The 15,000-nt window shown below is 39.6% G+C and overlaps 2 protein-coding genes across 3 annotated transcripts in view; both read right to left on the bottom strand.

The window, feature by feature from the left end:
• LOC138040877 (thymocyte nuclear protein 1-like) overlaps positions 1-8,761 on the bottom strand; it is an 11,498-nt gene extending 2,737 nt beyond the window's left edge. For both annotated transcript variants that reach the window (XR_011130699.1, XM_068886583.1), the window contains exons 1-8: positions 8,659-8,761; positions 6,647-6,690; positions 6,011-6,082; positions 4,989-5,057; positions 4,369-4,464; positions 4,134-4,195; positions 3,945-3,978; positions 1,435-1,503 (exon numbers count right to left, since the gene is read on the bottom strand). Coding sequence is in view for 1 of the 2 variants with exons in the window: in XM_068886583.1 (XP_068742684.1) it covers positions 1,435-1,503; positions 3,945-3,978; positions 4,134-4,195; positions 4,369-4,464; positions 4,989-5,057; positions 6,011-6,082; positions 6,647-6,690; positions 8,659-8,725 (513 nt within the window). In the remaining variant the exon portion in view is untranslated. The remainder of the gene's footprint in view (positions 1-1,434; positions 1,504-3,944; positions 3,979-4,133; positions 4,196-4,368; positions 4,465-4,988; positions 5,058-6,010; positions 6,083-6,646; positions 6,691-8,658) is intronic.
• Positions 8,762-11,327: 2,566 nt separating this feature from the next.
• Positions 11,328-15,000, bottom strand: part of LOC138040858 (vacuolar fusion protein MON1 homolog A-like) — a 23,917-nt gene continuing 20,244 nt past the window's right edge. The window contains exons 15-17 of the mRNA XM_068886556.1: positions 14,857-14,959; positions 14,133-14,228; positions 11,328-12,521 (exon numbers count right to left, since the gene is read on the bottom strand). Coding sequence (XP_068742657.1) covers positions 12,477-12,521; positions 14,133-14,228; positions 14,857-14,959 — 244 coding nt within the window. The 3' untranslated portion in view covers positions 11,328-12,476. The remainder of the gene's footprint in view (positions 12,522-14,132; positions 14,229-14,856; positions 14,960-15,000) is intronic.

The following is a 15,000-nucleotide window of genomic DNA, read 5'->3' as shown; positions in this document are numbered from 1 at the left end:
TGCTCAGAACGGAAAACTCGTACACGCAGTCGTCCTTGTTCTCCGATCTAACGACCTTGTTTCTACAGGACGTCGACGCGAGACTATGATCGTCGATTCGTAAGCTCCCTAAAATCCATGACAGAACGCACACTTCCATCACTTGATAAAGATTTCGCGATGGAATCGAAAGCTCGTGTTCCCTAAAAACTTTCAATCTACTTAAGTTCGTAAGTTGTTCATGTCCAAATATTTTTCCACTTCTTTTTTGCTGAGTAACAGACTATCGTAATTAGGCAGTCGCAAAGGACCCAAGGCTCTGGGAAACTCTTTGTAGGAGAGCATGCGCCGTAGGGTTCTTATAGCGAAAAACTGGCCATTTGAACCTTACGGCGCCTGCTCACTCCTCGTGCTAACATGAATGCACCAATCAGAGACGCTTTTAGTTGTTCTTCAAAAGAACTTGTACCAACGAATGTGATCAGAAAACATTAATAATTTTATACAAATCACTTGTTCGATCATAGTTGGAGTATGCTTCAAAGGTCTGGTCACCTTTTACTAAAGAAAAGATCACTACACTTGAGCGTGTACAAAGACGTGCCACTAAATTCATTCTGAAAACTGACTTATGTTATCCTGAGAGACTTGACGAACTAAAACTTTTACGTGTAGAGCATAGAAGAGAGATACTGGATCTTTGTTTTTTCTTTAAATGCCTCAAAAAAGCCTCATGTGAGAGTTAGCCCTACTAATGGAAATGGGCCCACACAAGGACAGAGAAAAACTCTGACCAGGGTGGGAATTGAACCCACGACCTTTGGGTTAGATCACCGCTGCTCTACCGACTGAGCTACGTACAAGGTCAGAAGGGAACCAGGAGCCCATTGACGGGAACATATGGTTCATATGGGGTAGATACTTAGCACTTCACATTACACTCTAATCAGTTAAGTCTGTTCAAATATAAGTGCTACACGGCCAACGTTTGAAAAACCGTAATCCCTCCTTGTACTCTTTTCCGAGTTGTGCCTATAACAGGGAAATTAAGCACCAGACGTCTTTGAGCCACGGACGGCGACTGGAAGTGAGGTGTTATCCTATTTAACTTGTCTTGCGCTACTATAGTTACATCGCTAAGTATCTTTTCGCTATTAGGGACGATTAGTTTAAAACTCTGGGAGAGATGACTGTCCTGGAATGCAAAATGTTGTTGTTTTGCGTCCCTGCCTCAAAAACGTCTCGTGATTAGCGCCATAACCTCAGCACGCGCTTGTGTGTGCAAAATTATTAACGCAAGGAATGCCGTTATTGTTCGTAGAGCCTTCGAAGAATCTCTTAACCCTCTCCTAAACCCAATGAGGGCTTACATGCTTTACAAAATGGGGAAAATATGAGAACTATAGCTGGAATTACTCCCAGCCACTAAATACATATGTGCAACTGTTGCCTCACTATATGCAAAGTCTTCAGTTCTTTCAAGGAAATATACCGCTTCATCATCCGCACAAACTTGACATCTACCTGGAAACGACAAAGCAATTATAAATAATGATGTCCGGATTAACTACACTGCATTCCTTTCAGTCACACGTTGTTCTAACGCTCCATTCCGCTTGAGCCCTAGGAAGTGCGATTTACTGTTGAGCCGAAGTCCCTCGAAAACATTTTGTTTGCTGACCATGTTCAGTTTGCAAAATAACAAAGTTCAAGTTTCTTCAAATTACAAGTCAAAAGCACAGTTGAACTCGGGCACCCGGAAATATGCGTTCGGAAGCAATGTGGTTCTTCAAATATTATTTCTATGCAAATTCTCGAATATTCGGACATCGGCGAGGAATTTTCGGACCATGTGTAAAATTTTCGAACCACACTTTTTTTTTTTGCTAAAATCTGTACCGGTGAGATATTTTAAAGATAACCTCCACTAAAACGTGGCGGAAAAGGATGATTACGGTAAACTAGTAGTTTTTCGATTACATCAACACTAGACACCCAAACATTAGGTTCACTATGGAAAAAGAAGCCCATCACAAATTACCCTTTTTAGATGTTCTAGTTGATAATAATGATCCCAATTTTTTTCTAACTAGAGTTTACCGTAAGAAAACCTTTACTGGGTTATTAACTAATTATTTCAGTTTCACTTCGTACTCTTACAAAGTGGGTCTCATCAGGACTCTTATTGATAGGGCCTATAAGATTAACAACACCTGGTTGGGGCTACACGAGGACATAACTATTAAAGCTTATGGAAATCCTAAAAAAGAATCTTTTCCCTGCCCATTTAATTGAAAGGGGTTGTAAACCGTTACATTACTGGGACCCTAAGTAATCATTGTCCCCAGGGTTCCCTTCCCACTTCACCTATATTTTATTTTCAAGTTAAGCTACCTTACATAGGCCATTTTTCTGTCGTCACTCAGAAAAAGATTCGTCTGTTTATCAAGCGCTACTGCAATGATTTGGACATCAAACTAGTTTTTTCCTCCTTTAAGATAGGCAACTTGCTTGGTGTGAAAGACCCTATCCCTGGCGGGCTTCGTTCACGTGTGGTTTATAAGTTTGCATGAGCGGGCTGTAATGCCTGTTATGTCGGCGAAACAACCCAGCATTTTTCCACACGCGTGCGTGAGCACGTAGTCAGTGATAGGGCCTCTCACATCTTCAAACACCTACAGAATTCTGTACATTGTCGCACCCTGTCTCCATATTTTAGATCACGCCTCTACTACTTTTCAACTCAAGATAAAAGAGGCTTTTCATATTCAAAGAGAACAACCTTCTCTTAATCAACAATTGCATCACGTAAATCTAAAACTATCCTTTTAATTTTCACATTGTCACGTTTTATGTAAATTCCGTTGTTACTGGCATAATTAGAACTTTTTCCTACTTATAAATAGGCCTTATTCACGATAGCCGCCATGTTGGTTTTTATATTGTCATGCAAATTAGCCATGCGTTATGCTAGGGGACAAGCATTGAAAAAAAAGGCAAATTGCGGAAAATCGGCTCAACGAAATATTGAAATAACAAAAGTCAATTTTAGGATTTAGAATTTAAGTACCTTTTATAAATTTTTTATCTCTTTTGATTGCCTTTGACATTTTGACTTTCTACTTCGTTATCTGCTCATTTTTCACTAAAAAAACGTCGAAGTAACTTGTGTAATGATTGTATTTTACTGCTTAGGTGATAAACATTCAATGAACGTGAAACAAATCATCTGTCTGGCTAGGGTGTTCATTATAACCTCTCGAACTTGTGTTGTTTGCCCCCTAAGAAGTGTGTAGCTAATTTGCATGATAATAGCAAATCCAACATGGCGGCCATCCTGAATAAGGTCTATTCAACTTAACGCTTTGTACATTAATCGACTGAAGATGACAGAAGTTTATGTCGAAACATGTCTTGTAATATCAAACGTTTTGTCGCTTTCTTTAAATTTCGGACTTGCCTGCTGATATCAAGACCCTTTGGAAACTAGTTTTCCTTGAAAACGAACAAAATTCGACAGGCATAAACTAGAACACCTAGAACACTGGACAAGATAAATATTTTTAAAGAGCGGCGCCGAATTCACTAGGTAAGAATCTATGCGAATTTATTAAGCGTTGCCGAATTTGGAGAAATCTAGTCGTTGGGTGCCCGCCCCAGTTCACGTGACCATTCCATTATCAAACAAAAAGAAAAATCAGGGGAAGAGGGGTGGGTGGCAGCCTCCTTTGCAGCCGTTTTTCTGTCGGTCCCATTCTCCCTTCCAACAAACGACGTTTTTGGGGAGGGAGAATGGGACTAGGGTGGGTGGGGAATTAATTAGTTTGTGCATTCAGCGTTAACTTAACAAAAATAACAAACAACACAAAAGAAATTCTGTCACTGGAGCAATGGAAAACGGAGAATGAAGACACACATCACAGGAGTCATGACGGAATATGAATGAATGAAACATTGAACTTTACCATAAACCATTTGGGATTGTCCTTTTTAGCAGCCCTTTGCAAAATCAAAAGGAGAAAAACACCTTCTAAATGGCAAATTATTGAAAATGATCGAGTGCTGTAAATCGCATTCCATTGATAAATATCAAAAACACTGTTAATCTTAATAACTAGTATTACAAATTATTAGAAAGTCCTTTCAACACGTACGGATCATAGTGGGGATCTTTTGGATCAAACTGTGTATCATCCACATAGCTTTCTTTCACAATCTATTTGAACAAACCCAAATAAAAATGAGAAAACACATTAAGCTGGATACAATTCAAAATCCAACAGGATGGTCATTTCCACAGTAAATGAGTCAAATACTCAACAGTGGCAAACAAAAAAACTTTCACTAGTTTAACTAAAGCAACATGGGTTTCATTTCATTTTTCAGTACCTCTACTACTCCAGCTACGCCAGGATCTTTGCAATTGCTATGGTAAAAGAAAGCTAATTGGCCAATTTTCATCTGATCACGCATGAAGTTCCTGGCCTAAAAACAGTTGAATACAAGCATATGACTGAAAATTATACTGGTGAAACAATTAGAATTGAACGAGAAGTGACCCATGTTAACAAATAGTAAATGGTTCAAAAAAAAAAAAGAACCTTAACTCCGAGAGCCATATTAACAAATAGTAAATGGTTCAAAAAAGAAAAAAGAACCTTAACTCTGAGAGATTTGAATTGGGTACAAAAATGAGTTGGCCGAATCGGTTTACCATCAGAAATGACCAAGCAGCAAGAGACAATACTTGCTTAGCGAGTCTTCTAATATAACAGGGTCAGGAGCAATGTAAAAAGGGTGGGAGTAGTGGGAGCTATAGATAAAGATATAGGAGGCAGAAGCAAAGGGTATTTGAAGCAACAGGTCCTGATTTTCTGTTATCCCCAATTCTGGTAATTTTTACGTACAGCCCATTATTTAAAGAAGTCTGGATGCAAATTACAGAAGGTCCAAGCTGCAAATTAATTAAAGGACCTATCCAACTGCTATCACAGTAATTATCTTAATACCTGGTAATTTCTAACACCATCCCAGCAGGCAGTTTGGTTTGGTTCACTCTTTAGGTCTTCAATGCCAAACTACAACAAATGAAATTCAGCAAAACTATTGTCAATGACAGCCTTTTGATGACATTGTAACCTTGCATTCTGAATAAGTAGTAAAAAGTTTTAAAAAAGGTTTTCATTTAAAGGGAATTTCCACTCCAACAAATAAATAAAACTAATTACATCCCAGGAAATATTGTCTAGATACCATATCATTATGTGATTTCCTGTGAGGCAGGAGTGGAGATTTAAGCAGTGAGTAGAGATTTAAGCGAGAGTAGCAGCTGCATGGGAGAGATGAAAGGAAATAGCCAGTTTATTGGTGAGCCACAACATAGCTTTGAGTAGCAGAGGAAGGGAATACAAAGCCTGCGTGAGATCTGCTCTTTTATATGGAGCAGAAACATGGGCATTGAGGAGTAGACTGTTGGATGTTCTATGCAGTTGTGATGCTGAGATACATGGCAGGAGTGAGGTGGCAAGATGGGAGATAAAGCAGTGAAGTGGTGGCGATATGTGGGGTTCAGGACCTTTCTGTTAAGTTGAGGCAGAAAAGATCGAGATGGTTTGGACATGGGAAATGGGGGGGAGGGGGGTGTGTTGAATGAAGTGGAGGAGTTGACAGCCAACAGCCGGTAGGAAGGCCTAAGAAAAAGTGGAGCAGGTGTGTGATGGAAGATATGATTGACTATATTGGGAATGGAGGAATGTATGGCAAAAGATCGACAGATGTGGAGGACAGTCATCGCCCATCCAACCCCATCTTAAATGGGAAAATATGGACGTTAAATGACAATGATGATGATGATAGCATATCATTATTAATAGCATTTAAGTTTATAGCTGCATGGATCAGAGGATTGTGGAAAAAGACATCAAAGTTACACAGCACTGAAGTCAGAGTTTTCTAATTCTGAAGGTGATAAACCAACCCAATGAGGTACCTTTCCTAATATAGTAACAAATTTTAAGTTACCTCTGCTTACCTTAACATCTACTCCTTTCTCAAATCTGCTTTCTGGTTCTGACTTCATAAGCCATCTTGTGTATTGTGCTTGCTATGGTGCAAAAACACAAGCATGAAAAACTGGGGTCGCAGCTGTACATTGGGGAACAAGAGAACATGGCTAATTCTAACTGGGGAACAGGGAAACAAAGACAAAATATCTTAAGAAACAAAGGATCATATACCATTTTAGGGATTAAAAAGCTGAAACCAAGTTTCAAAGTAATTTTGCGCACAAGGGAACACAAGCAAGTTCCCTCCTGGGAGGGCCTTGAAGGGGTATATGAAGAAACGTCACTGCCTCTGTTTAAGAACCGCCTTCAACCCACAGGCTTTTCAACCGTTTGTTTTAATGTTATGGAAATTCGCATTGATTATTGTAGCAATCTGATTGGATGAATTTCAGCTTTCATATGTGAAAATTGTTCCATGGCACACCTATGCCTGCAGCCTCAGAGTGAACATAGGCCTTTAAGGTCTAAAACTAGTTATTTCTGTTATCCCAACTATGTTGAATGGTAAAATAATAATTTTCATTCTTCCAGTTGTTGACAATTAATATAGAACTTAGACGTCAAGATTTTTTTTACAATTTCAATATCTATGATTGTCTTACCTGTTTGGGAGTCTTGGTGTTCTTTGTGTTGGTGCTCTGGCTTTCTGCAGAAACAAAAATGCAAATTAATTTTATTAGAGAAAAGCAAGTAAAAATATATAATACAGTTAATTAATGGGACACATTTTTTAAGTGAGTGATTAACCCACTGACTCCTGGTGGTTCCCCATTGACGAGTAAAACTCGTCTGGCATTAGACAGAGTAAAATACTAAGTATGGCTAGTTTAGACCGGTTACAAAAAATTGAGAATTCATGTCCAATATATTCCCCCAATTCAGGAATGGCCTTATTTCCTGCAGTACTACTTTATAACACATTCTTCTTTTTCCTTGTTTTTGACACCATCAGTTACATCTTCGAAATGGGTAAATTAACATTTTTTAACACTCTCCAACATTGCTGGAACTATGTAAACGTAACAGGCAATCATATTGTGACCGGTATGGACACAAAATGCCTACAAACTTGATAATTTGCATACAAACTGAATAAAGCACAAGCAAACTTGATAAAGTGAACGCAAAGTTAATTAATGGCACCCAAACTTAATGAGAGGCGTACAAACTTTAAAACTTGCATACAAATATCATCAATGACAAACACGGATGTAAAAAAAAGGCATACAAATTTTATAATACGCAAAGCTTACAAACTTAAAGGAATGCTAACAAAACACAATAAACAGCTCGAAAACGTAATAAAATGACTAATACTCTAATAAAATTGAAACAGTGTATTTCTTGCAGATTTTAGGGCTGTAACTGTTTTAAAAACTTTTTAACTTGTTTAAATTGTTAAGTGAGAGACAATTTTGTTATATTTGTTTCAATTTTATTAAAGTTTCAGCCATTTTATTAAGTGTATTCTGTTTGACAGCATTCTGCTAAGTTTATAAGCTCTGCCTTCTACAAAATTTGTGTGCATATATGCATGTTATTAATGTTGCACATTTCATGTCGTACATGTACATACTATGCCACAGAACAATCAGGTCTCCTCCACCAAGCAACATAATTGAAGAAGGCTTACAAAAAGCAAGGAATTGAAGACGAAAATTGATTAAAAACGTGTGGTCTCTCCCTAGAGGTACGAAATTATGGGTTATAATGATGCGTGACTGATGCCAGAGAAGTGCGATTTTATCAGCGAGATGTGAGGTAAGTTAGAAAGTACTTTCTAGCCTTTCCTTCATTTAGGTACGAGTGACAACCCGGGAATTTGAGAAGTCGCTTAAATCGCATTTAATCAGGAAAATAACCACACAAAAACCGAGAAAGTCACCACGGCAATTTAGTACGGCTTTTTTATTGAAAACTTTTGCGGGTAAATATCTTTTTCAGTTTGTTATCGAGATTCCCGTACAAATCCTTATAATTTTTACTCTCCGAGTCTGGGCCGCCTGTGGCTACAGTAGCTCATCACCACCACGATAATTGCCAAAAACTAAAGATCTCTCATTGGCTCCTTTTGTTCGTCCACCAGCAATAATTGCACATTGCGGCATTGTTATCTGTCTCTAGAGATTGGTTGCCAACCATCTACATAGTCTCTGTATGCCTCGTTCTCCAAAGCCGCTACAAGAATACAATAGTGGCCGTGGCATGTATTCTAGAATCTCTCCCAATTCACATAACTTAAGATGAAAAAAAAAACGCTCTGAAGTATACCTAAGCTGCACTGATAATCGCTAGAAATTACATGTAATCTTATCATTCCCATTCATAAAGCAACTGTTGTTTACGTCTTGGGACCAGTAGTACTAGTGTAGCAGCTCTCGTAACGTATAATTACCCAAGCTGAAAACAAAGCAGTAACGTAGCAGCTCTCGTAAACTGCTATTGTTTGCTATTGCAAACAGCTTCTATTGTTTAAGTCTAAGTCATTGTTTCAATCTGGGACTGATGCAGCTGATGGAGTCCGCACTCTCGTTGCATCCATTTATTAACGAGCACACATACAGGACTCAAATCGAATGAGCAGTCAGTCTTCAAATTGGCTCAGAAGCGTTACCTTGTTTGCTTTTCTTAGTTTGCTTCTCCGCTGGATCTGACTCAACTTTGCGTTTCTTAGGGGCCATTCCGAAATTCGGTAGCTACTTGGTGTGAGTACCAACTGATAACCCAGAATGCAATGCGGCAAACGAAGTTCTTCGTGTGGGTGGTGCCACTCTGATCTTATCATCCTTGAAGATATTTTTTGAAAGATCGGTGTTTAAAATCAAGCGGATAGCAGTCTTACAAATGGTTTTTCAGGCCCGAAAGTTTTCGGGACTTACGAGAAACGGAATGGGGACCTTGAAAGGGCCCATTTGGCCGATTACCGTGATGGGACAGACTCAAATGTGGGAACCTGCCTTTTTCGGCAAATATTTCCGGCCTCCCGCTTTCGCTTAATATTCTCCCGGTTTTTGAAACTCTTCCTAGCCAAGGAAAGATAATGTTTTCTTTGTTTAACCAGTCTTTTTAGCACGGTTCTTTTTGGTTTTTCTGTCAGTTGAAATTGTCAATAAATGAAGCCCAAAGCTTGACCAAACTCCTGACGGTTTCTATTTTTATGCTACATTCCCCAGGCATGCAAATATTTTCATCAAAAAATGTAATGGGGACCAATAGACCTTAGCTTTCATTGCCTAATAATTACTCCACTATTTTCCATTCAGTGTGGTATCAAAATGCAGAAAATGGCATCTTAGAGGCACATATCTTAAAAATTTTCCCGGGAGAGCATACACCCAGACCCCCTAGAGCTCGTGGGCGCGGCTACACCGCTCGCTACGCCACTCCTAAAACCTCCTTTTTTTTAGTTGACAGGGTTGGAATCTCTGGTATTTGGTCAGTGTGACCTGCTGTTCATGATAAGATGAAGACTACACGAGGCAAAGTTTTTTTTTTTCCTTCAAGGCAGATTTGAAGGGACTTTTCTCAATCCTCCCAAGCTTCGCTTACCTGGAGGCTAAGGTTCAAATACGTCAGGAACGATAAGCCATGTTCTTTCGTCAATACAAGACTACAATAGGTGAATTCTAATGATTTCTGCATGCATCTCAATACACTCCATTTCTTGATAAGAATTTTTAAATCAAGGCAGATACGCGTGAACGTTACTTAAGCAGTATCAAAAGGGAAGCCTAGACCACGATTTGAACTCACCGCTTCGCCCGATGTGAAGGAATCCAGAATCCAGCAAATTTGAGACTTTGGAATCCGGAATCCACAGTGTGGAATCCTGAATACATTGTATGGAATCTAGAATCCACATATTTCGATGGAATCTAGGATCCGTTTCGACGGAAACCGTGAGTTTTAAATCCGGAACCCACAACTCGGAATCCGGGATCCACTATTCGGGATCCAAGGGCCACCTGAATTCCTTTACATTTAAACGAGTTGTTAAAGGTAAATTAACCACCGTAAGAAGATTTGTGAGCCAGCGTTTCGAACGGTAGCCATGGAAAAAAATCCAGGTTTGATCAGGGCTCGAGCTCAGGACCTTGCAATTGTGTGCTGCACTTCTATATCAAGCGAGATATGAAGCCATCTGGGAGTTGGTCAAGTGTGAGTTCGAGTTATATCCCGAGACGTGAACGAACATAGTTAATCGAGGGACTGGTTATGAAACCTTAAAACTTTCAAAAGCGAGAACAATGTCGCAATTTATGTTGAATTAACCGTCACAGTGCACAATCTAGTGTTTTCGCTTTGCACGGGTTCGCAAATTAGTTGCGCACACATGGTTTAATCGAAAGATTTGATCGGTTATATTCTCCAAAAAGGGTGTGTTTTGTGCACTGTCAACTCCAAAAATACAAACAAAAACATGAAACAAAAAGACTTGTCGAGTTTCATAACCATCTCCATGAATTAACTATGTAACCGTTGGGGGAATGAATGATAATCGTCTTTGCATCCGATCTCTCAATCTCAGTACGTAATAGTAGCAGGATGTTACTGCTGTTGCACTGTTACTGTATTAAGTTTTTAAATAAAACCGCTAACCAGAAACGATGAAAGAAAAGTGTGGCGGTTATGTATCATAGGCTCAGCACCACTGACTTCCTTTAAACTGCCCAAGACATTAAACATATGACAACTTCCTTGACATGATCATGAATCTATACCTCCAGTTCAATTTGATCACATTGGAGCCGCTTATTTTCAGCGGTTTCAGTAATTGTCACGTGCACGTTACTTAAATACAGTGGAACCTTCAAGGCTGGTTTTCACAAGCGACGGAGTCGGAGTCGTAATCAGAAGCGCAGAGCGATACGATCTAGTGAAAATCAAACTGTCGGAGTCGGAAGCAGAATACCGATTCCGTTTATGACTTCGACGCTTATGATACAGTGAAAACTAGATTGTCGGAGTCGGAAGCAGAAGCGGAAGAATAAACCAATCACAATTCTTTATTCCAAAAATTGTGATTGGTTGGTTCTTCCGCTTCTTTTCACTGTGTCATAAGCGTCGGAGTCATAGGCGGAGTTTAAAGAAAATGGGAACGTTCCGATTCTTCCGAATTCGATTCCGTGGAGCTTATGACTCCGCCTACGACTCCGATCTTTGATTTTCACGAGGTCATAAGCGTTGTTACGACTCCGCTTACGACTCCGACTTTGATTCCGTCGTTAGTGAAAACCAGCAAGCGAAGGCAACGGGGAGTGGACTGTAATACATACTTGGGCAGTGGTTTCACCCACATTTATTCAAATGTGCGATCAGTTCATATAGGCGATCCGCTCATACAACCTCACATTTATTTTGAAACTGAAGAACAGTCAGCGAAGAAAATAACATATGTATAGATCAGAGTAAATAAAAGTTGAAGCTTTTGAGGTCGCGAATACGAAAAGAAAAAAATGAAAAAAAGCGGTTGCTTTCTTCTAAGGGAATTTGTTATCGCATTTGTTTTCTTTTCGTATTCGAGGTCTCAAAAGGAATTGTGATCGTTTCGCCCAAACTGATGTGTTCACGAACAAAGCACATATGTGTCACGTTTTCTACCCGAAATAGTTTAAATTCAGGGAAAGATTATGCCAGTCCCTTTTTGTATATAGATAAACTTTCAACTTTGTTTACTCCTAGTTCTGTTATTACGTATGTGGTGGACGGACTTTCACTTCTAGCGAACGGGTTTTCAGTTAGGGCAAACTGGCTATGGGCGAATAGGTTTCGAGTAAAACGACCTGCTCCCAAGCAACCAGTTGTTGCTGAGAGAAGGATCTGAAACAAGCGCATTCGCAAGCAAATAACCCTAAGCCGCGATTTTGGTTATTGGTAAAAACTTCATTTAGAAAAAAGTTCTGAATTTGCTTTACAACGTTCTCAAGGAGAACGCAAATATACATATATTCAGCATTCGCAGAAACTGCGATTACGTAGTTCGTAATTTTCAGTCTAGTTCGTAAACACCAATCACTGGTGGTAATTTTTAAAATAAAACGATCGCCATGACAAACTGGCGTTTCATTTGATTTGTCAGTCTATTTTCCCGTTTCTCGAAAGTCCCGATAACATTTCGTGCCCGAAAAGCCATGGATAACTTGCCACCGCTTGTTTTGATAAGCTAGCCTTTTAACATGTTTTCAAGATTATAAAAAGCAAAATGATAGTGAAGATTTGTGACTTAAAACCTCTCCGTTCTTAAGATACAGAGGGAATTGTGACACCCGAAAAAGGCTCGAAAAGTTTCGGGACGTTCCGGAAACGGGCCCTCAGACTATTAACGATCCATCTTGCTCCTCTAAGATTTTCTACGCAGAAGCCTCTCCATGGGGTGTTGCCTTGCGTGCACGTCTTCATGTCACGTGTTCTTTGCAGGTCAGAATTAGCAATTTAAAATACTTGAGAACTCAAAATGAAGAGTCTGTCTTCCTCACGCTAGAAATAAAACGACAAAAACAACGATCTTAAGAGCAAGAAAGAAAAACAACATCTAATAAAATGTGACGGACAGATTGCTGTCGAGGGCTTCTCATTTCACTATAAGACCGATTCAGCCATTCAGCTAAATCAATGTTGCACCCAATTCAAATCTCTCGGGGTTAAGGTTCTTTGTGTGTTGCATTTGCATGATGATGCAGCATTTACATTTAAATGATATGGAAATACTTGGAACAAAACGTTTTATTCCCAGAGGATTTGGATTGGGTACAACACTGAGTTAGCCGAATCGGTCTATATTATCAGAGTTTTGTACACTATGGTTGACTGACAAATGATTGGTTATGTGCCATGGCACCTTGCCTTGCATAACGCGTCTTCGCGTTTAAACTCCGTTATTCGGAACCTTAATAGACCTTTTCGGCTTGTACATTTTGTTTTCCCAATACAGATCATGTGATAATACTCAGGAGGCTTGGTCCTTTGTTTTGTTCATTAAAGAGAGTACATGCAGGCATATTCATGCATGCATGCCCTCATTTTAATGAACAAAACAAAAGACCAACCTCCTGAGTATTATCACATGATCTGTATTGGGAAAACAAAATGTACAAGCTGAAAAGGTCTATAGGGAGCTTAAGCACACGCGTTTTTAAGACGCGGACGCCAACCGGAAGAGAACGTTTCAAGTGCCAGGACAATGGTGTCTCCCAGATTTTAATACTAATCATTTCTAATGGAGAAAAGATACTTAGCAATATAAATGTGGTTGAATGAAGACAACTTAAAAGGGAAAACGGCCCACTTCCGGTTGCCGTCCGCGTCTCAAAAGCTCCCTAATAATTAAGATCTACGACGGCGACGGCGACGGCAACGGCAACGGCAACGTCGACGGCGACGTCGACGAAAACGTCCGCTTTGCTCTATCACAAGTCTCTAGCGATTATTTCATCTCCGGCTCGTTAGATCACGTCTTCCAATGTGGGCGAAGTATCCTAAAAATAAAGTGGTACGAGCGGTTTCTGAGTGAAAATAGAGTACGACAGATTATCCATTGCATGCCCACGTTTTCGTTAAAACCTCAAATTTCGTGATCCAAGTCGTCGTTATGCAGAGCACCGCAAAAATACCCAATGATGTCAACGTTTTGTGGCATTGTTATTGACGTTGCCGTCGCCGTCGTCGTTTCTTGGGCTCCCTATTTTGCACACTACGGCAAGGAACGTGCCAAAACTTGTCCGCGCGTGCAGCACCGTCTAACAAATAACATTAAATTTCCAGCCTTTGTAATTTCTTAAACTCCGTGTTATATTCTTGGGTTTCACTCACGTGATCAACAGCCACGTTTTTCAACTAAAACAAAAGAAGACGTTAGCATAATAATAGCTTTCAATTCCCGGAGGATTGGATCGGGACACCAACATGGCCGCCATTTCATTGTTTGGGGACACCAACATGGCGGCCGTGACGTCATATGAAATCCAAGAATTGACTCATTTACTTTGGGGATTTTCGGTACTCCATTTCAGCTTTGCCTTTGTTTTGCTAAAAAGAAGGGAGGTTGTTCGTCTGTCACTATGATTATATTGAAGACAGAAATCAACAGACCTTGATCCATCTTAAAAGTTTGTTAATGGCGTTGATAGCATCTGGTTTAGTCACAAGTGGGCTAAAGGTAGCATACAACTCGAAACCCGACGTAACCTGTTGTGAAAAGAGTAGAAGAATACGCTAATTTAAGGCCGCTGCATATCAGCAGAGACCGCATCCCGGTCTCGAAAGCAATCTTGGTCGTCGGTTTAGGGGCGAGGAATTTAAAGTTGCAAGTTTATCCGATATCACATACTTTTCCGTAAACGCAACCCTGGATTATTCACGAACTTCAAACGAAAGGTATATGATAAAAGATTAAACTGGCAAATTTTAAGGGAAATGCCGTCACCCACTTTTACAACATAACGTTTTAAATTTCCGAAAATCTTTCCTTTTGCCGCAAAAAAATACCTAAGCAAAATTTCGCAGACAAACATACTGAAAAGGTAAAAGAGCGATATAACGTTTCCTCTCACAACTAAATCTCACCCTTATGAAACTTCTAAATAAATAAATAAATATATATATATATATATTATTTTATTTTTTTTTTTAAGTTAAACAGGTCTGGAGCTTCAAAAGAGCTTCTGCTCCTAGCGGATTTCACACCGAACAATAATCCCTTTCGGGTTTGCCTATCCTCAAAGGTGGCAACTATCATCGTGATACAGTCAATACTTATTCAATTTGACTTTAAAGTCGAAATTTTCACGAAGAACTTAACACATTGGATACGTACCCATCCCAAGAGCATCTCTCGTGTGCCCACGTGACACAAAATTTTCAAAGGTCTGGCTGCAGAGTGGATACGATGATGGAGGTAAAGGTACAAGCCAAAAAGTCTGGAAACGAATTAAGATAGCTAAGAAAGAACGCTTACCTT

This window comes from Montipora capricornis, chromosome 3 (assembly GCF_036669925.1).
Source record: "Montipora capricornis isolate CH-2021 chromosome 3, ASM3666992v2, whole genome shotgun sequence".
Lineage (NCBI taxonomy): Eukaryota > Metazoa > Cnidaria > Anthozoa > Scleractinia > Acroporidae > Montipora > Montipora capricornis.
This window is presented reverse-complemented; position numbering and strand designations above follow the sequence as displayed.